At 42.5% G+C, this 4,797-nt stretch overlaps 1 protein-coding gene across 1 annotated transcript; it reads left to right on the top strand.

Annotated features, from left to right (window-relative positions):
• The first annotated feature begins 652 nt into the window (after nt 1-652).
• LOC128870328 (uncharacterized) lies at nt 653-1,225 on the top strand. The gene has a single exon (XM_054112938.1). It carries the CDS (start codon nt 653-655, stop codon nt 1,223-1,225), a length of 573 nt encoding a protein of 190 aa, XP_053968913.1.
• Nucleotides 1,226-4,797: the final 3,572 nt, after the last annotated feature.

Below are 4,797 nucleotides of genomic sequence, written 5' to 3'. Positions count from 1 at the left end.
GACGGTTACGGGTTTTCATATCCGGACTAAATCACCCACTCTGTGATATTTTATTTTCGTTAAGACCATCAGACATAGCGTCAGCCTTAGCATTTGCGCTGGAGTTAGAGTCTAATCAGGCACGCTCATTATTTCACAGATTTTTCGATATACAGGCTTTGGAAATCAGTACCTAAAAAGTTCCGGCATTCAAAATTCAAATGCATACATATCGTCTGGGACAGTGCACCTCAACGGATGATCCTAAAGAAGATTCCGGATATTACTACCAGACAGACAATCTTAATGAATGTATAGAAAATGAAAGTTACTATACAGATTTTCCTCTCCAGAAGCAAACAACAGATGAGGTTAATTAGGGTTAGGGGTACATCCCTGCTACCTTAGGTTACCAGAACATTCGGCGGAAAGCTACTGAAATTCGGGGTGGATACAGCGTTATGTTAAAATTAAGATGTTCTAGCTAGGGTCATTTTATATTATGGTAACGGATAAGAGAAACTATTGTATTTCCACTACAGGGATGTTAACAACATCATTGTGGATGCAGACATCGATCGACTGAAAACGAAACACGCTGCTATCTTTTCAGACTCTAATTAGTCCTTACCATACAGTACATATATTGTAGTGACCATCTGGCTTCGTCAAAATGAAGTCAGCTGAGAAAAGGCGTTTCAAGCAAGCGATGGCAAGTGGTCACTCTAGAGAGAAGGCTCTGGAAATAGCAAGAAATGCCTCCACGGCGAAAAGAGTGCGCTCGGAAGAGTCAGCCAAAGAAACGCCAGGTGGCAAAAAACCCAAAACGTCTTCGCACGTGGGAAGGCCAATTTTTAGCCAAGTGGCTAGCATTGTTCGGCTGGGTATTGTCCCTTCTGATCTAGCTAAGTCACCCTTTAACAAAGAACAATTGGTTCTTATTCAAGAAACGGTTATTGACGTAATGATCGAGGTCGACGACAATAACAAGCCAGTATTTGAGAGTGCAATACACAGGAACGGTTGGTTGCTGTTTCTTTGCTCCAATAATGACACGGCCAAATGGATGCGAAGCAATTTCGATCTTATTAAGAAGAAATGTGGGTTAGAAATGATGCTCGTGGAGGAAAATGATTTTCCTAAAACGTTCATCGTGAGGGGTTTCTTCCCACAGAGTATTGAACTCTCTAACGAGAAAATTCTTGCGACCATTGGGGTCCAGAACAATCTGGCAGCCAAACACTAGAAAGTGATCCAAAGGTCGACCGAAGGTGCCTCACTTCACCTTGTCATGACGGTTGACGACGAATCGCTGAGTAAGCTAACAGAGCTGAAAGGCAAAATTGCATATCGCTTCGGCCATGTGCGCCTTATCCTCAAAAACAACAAAGCGGGGGTAAAGGCAGAGGAAAGCGTTGGTACAGCAGAGCCACTGGGCGCGCAAGAAGTACCTGCCGCAACATCCATAAGTAGTGCTGTTGGGCATACTGATGAAACGGCACCCAAAGAGGTGGAGAAACCCTCAACAAGCAAAGCGGCGTTAGAGCGACAAAACGCGATAAGGGTCGTGAAAAAGGCTACCGCTGCAGTTCGGCACACACAGGTGCCAAAGCAAGCAAAACCACGGCCGGTGGGGGGTCATAAGGACCACAAAAACAAGGGACCTCGGGGCGCAAGGCTCCAGCACCTTGTGGCAGAAAATAGCCAAAAATGAGCACATTGAAGGTGCTACAGGCGAACTTGCACCATGCCACAGGAGCATCAGCCACCATGTGCAAGAGATTCGCCGAGGAAAAAATATCCATAGCTCTACTGCAAGAGCCGTGGGTATTTGGTGGTCAAGTTAAAGGACTATCTAGCAGGGAATGTAAGTTGGTTTATTATCACTGTCCGCGTCCAAGGGCTGCGATAATGGTAGACAATAACACTAACTACTTTCCACTTTCAGAGTTTGCCAGCCAGGATCTGGCAGCTATCCAAATAGAAATCGCAACGGAAAAGGGGACACAGGAAATTGTTTGTGCGTCTGCCTACTTCCCGGGCGATTCCAACGATATACCTCCTGTAGAGGTGCAGGCGCTTATTGAGCACTGTCACTCACGGAACATACAGTTCGTGATCGGATGCGATGCAAACGCGCATCACTGTATCTGGGGCAGCTCGGATGTCAACAATAGAGGTGAGTCTCTCTTAAATTATTTGTTAAGCAAAAACGTAAACATTAGTAATAAAGGTACTAAACCTACGTTTATTAACGCTATTAGAGAGGAGGTACTAGACCTTACTCTAACAAGCCCATACATTGCTAACTTTGTGAGAAATTGGCATGTGTCTGACGAAGCCTCTTTGTCAGACCATCTACACATAAGGTTTGATCTACCAGGTAGAAGTGATCTCAGAAATGAGGTCTTCGATCCTAAAAGAACAAATTGGAAACGATATCAGGAATTACTAGAATCAAAGGTCGATTCACTGCCTATCAACATAAGTTCTGTTGGTGAACTAGATGAGGCAGCGTTTCAACTAAGTGATACAATAATTTCAGCATACCACGAAAGCAACGTAGTCAAAACACGTAATGTGACTAGAAAGGTCCCATGGTGGAATGATAAGCTTGCCAAAATGCGTAAAGAAACAAGACAACTTTTCAATCGTTGTAAACATACAAAGGTATGGGACGACTACAGGGTTGCTCTAACAAATTACAACAAAGAATTGAGAAAGTCTAAACGCGAGTCATGGAGAAGATACTGTGAAAGTATTATCGAGGCGCCAGAGGGCGCCAGGCTCCATAAAGCTTTGTGCAAGGAACACTCAAACGGTGTTACAACTTTAAAAAGACCAGATGGGTCTTATACAAAAAATCGGAAAGATACTTTGGAATATATGCTTCAAGTACACTTCCCGGGATCTATAGATACGTCATCGACAGTGAGGGATGATCAGTTAACACCAGACCAAGGGGTCGTGGCTAACAAAAAATCCTGGAGTCTGTCAGGACGTATCTTTACCCCAAACAAAGTACGGTGGGCCGTTGGGTCCTTCCAATCATTTAAAGCACCAGGGGTAGACGGTATTTTTCCAGCCCTCCTCTTACGAGGGATAGAAATACTAATAAAACCACTTGTTGCCATTTTTAGGAATAGCTTTAGTATGGAATACATACCAAACGTTTGGCGTAAGGTCAACGTGATATTTATTCCAAAAACGGGCAAGAGGTCCAGTGAACTTCCAAAGTCATATAGACCTATTAGTTTAACTTCGTTTCTCCTAAAAACAATGGAAAGATTGGTGGATCTTCACATTAGAGAAAACCTAGAAAAGAACACACCCTTGCATAAATCGCAATACGCATATAATAAAGGGAAATCTACAGAAGGAGCTCTTCACTTTCTCGTATCAAAGATAGAGAAAGCTCATTATTCTAAGGAAATCGCCTTATGCGCATTTTTAGATATCGAGGGTGCATTTGATAATACAGATTATCGCTCGATTGATAGAGCATTACAAAATAAAAACATTGACAAGCCGACCATAGGGTGGGTAAAGGCAATGCTGGAAAGCAGAGAAATCAGCTCATCTCTAGGAGATGTATCAGTCTCAGTCAAAGCATTAAAAGGATGCCCCCAAGGTGGTGTTTTGTCACCTTTATTATGGTCCTTGGTTATTGACGACCTCCTAGTCAAACTAAGTGAGTTAGGCTTGGAGGTAATTGGCTATGCTGACGATATTGCAGTGATTATTCCTGGCAAATTCGACAGAACAATATCCAGCATTATGAATCAAACATTAAATTTCGTTCTAAACTGGTGTCGTGCAGAAGGACTTTCTATAAATCCCAGCAAGACTATTATTGTACCTTTCACATACAGATACAAGTTGGACCTTGGTTCAATTACTGTCGAAGGAACAAATATAAACTATTCCAATGAGGTCAAATATTTAGGAGTTGTTCTGGATAAAAGATTAAATTGGAACTCTCACCTTAAATCGGTGATAGATAAAGCCACCAGAGCCATGTGGGCATGTCGCAGTCTCCTGGGGAGAACATGGGGTATTGAGTCCAAAATGATTCATTGGATGTATACAATGATGATTCGACCAATCATTACCTATGCGTCCCTTGTTTGGTGGCCCAAAACCACACAAGAAACAGCCAAGAAATTACTGGCAAGTCTTCAAAGGCAGGCCTGTTTGTCTATAACAGGTGCCATGCGAAGTTGTCCTACAACTGCAATTGAAGCGATAGTAGGATTATCCCCACTGCATATATTCATATGGAAATGTGCAGCTAGAAATGCACTAAAAATGCAAATCTTGTCAAATAAGGAATACAGTGACTTTGGTCATATGAGTATTCTAAGAAAAATACCGGATAGGGATATTAGCTGTTCAGTAACAGACTACATGATTCCGAAACGGGTCTTCAGTAGAAATTATGAGATAATTATCTCAGACCGTGATGAATGGGAAATTGGAGGACCTTGGGTTAACCCAAAAAGTCTGAAATGGTTCACTGATGGTTCAAAAACAAATACTGGAGTTGGTGCCGGGATCTTTGGACCCAACACAAAAATTTCAGAACCCATGGGCAAATGGCCCAGTGTCTTCCAGGCCGAAATCCAAGCGATTTCGATCTGTGCACTGACAAATCTAAAAAGGGGTATCAAAGGGGCCCACATAACTATATATTCGGACAGCCAAGCGGCACTGAAAGCACTAATGTCTCATTCTTTGGAGTCGAGACTAGTGGAAGAATGTGTAAACAATCTTCAAGAATTAAGTACAAAAAATACGGTTGTACTTTGCTGGGTTCCA

The sequence above is a fragment of the Anastrepha ludens genome, chromosome X, assembly GCF_028408465.1.
Source record: "Anastrepha ludens isolate Willacy chromosome X, idAnaLude1.1, whole genome shotgun sequence".
NCBI classification, from domain to species: Eukaryota; Metazoa; Arthropoda; class Insecta; order Diptera; family Tephritidae; genus Anastrepha; species Anastrepha ludens.
Note: the sequence above shows the minus strand (reverse complement) of the source record. Positions and strands in the feature narration are given on the sequence as shown.

Coding starts and splice junctions, on each gene's coding strand:
- LOC128870328 (XM_054112938.1), top strand. CDS start 653: ATGAAGTCAGCTGAGAAAAGGCGTTTCAAGCAAGCGATGGCAAGTGGT.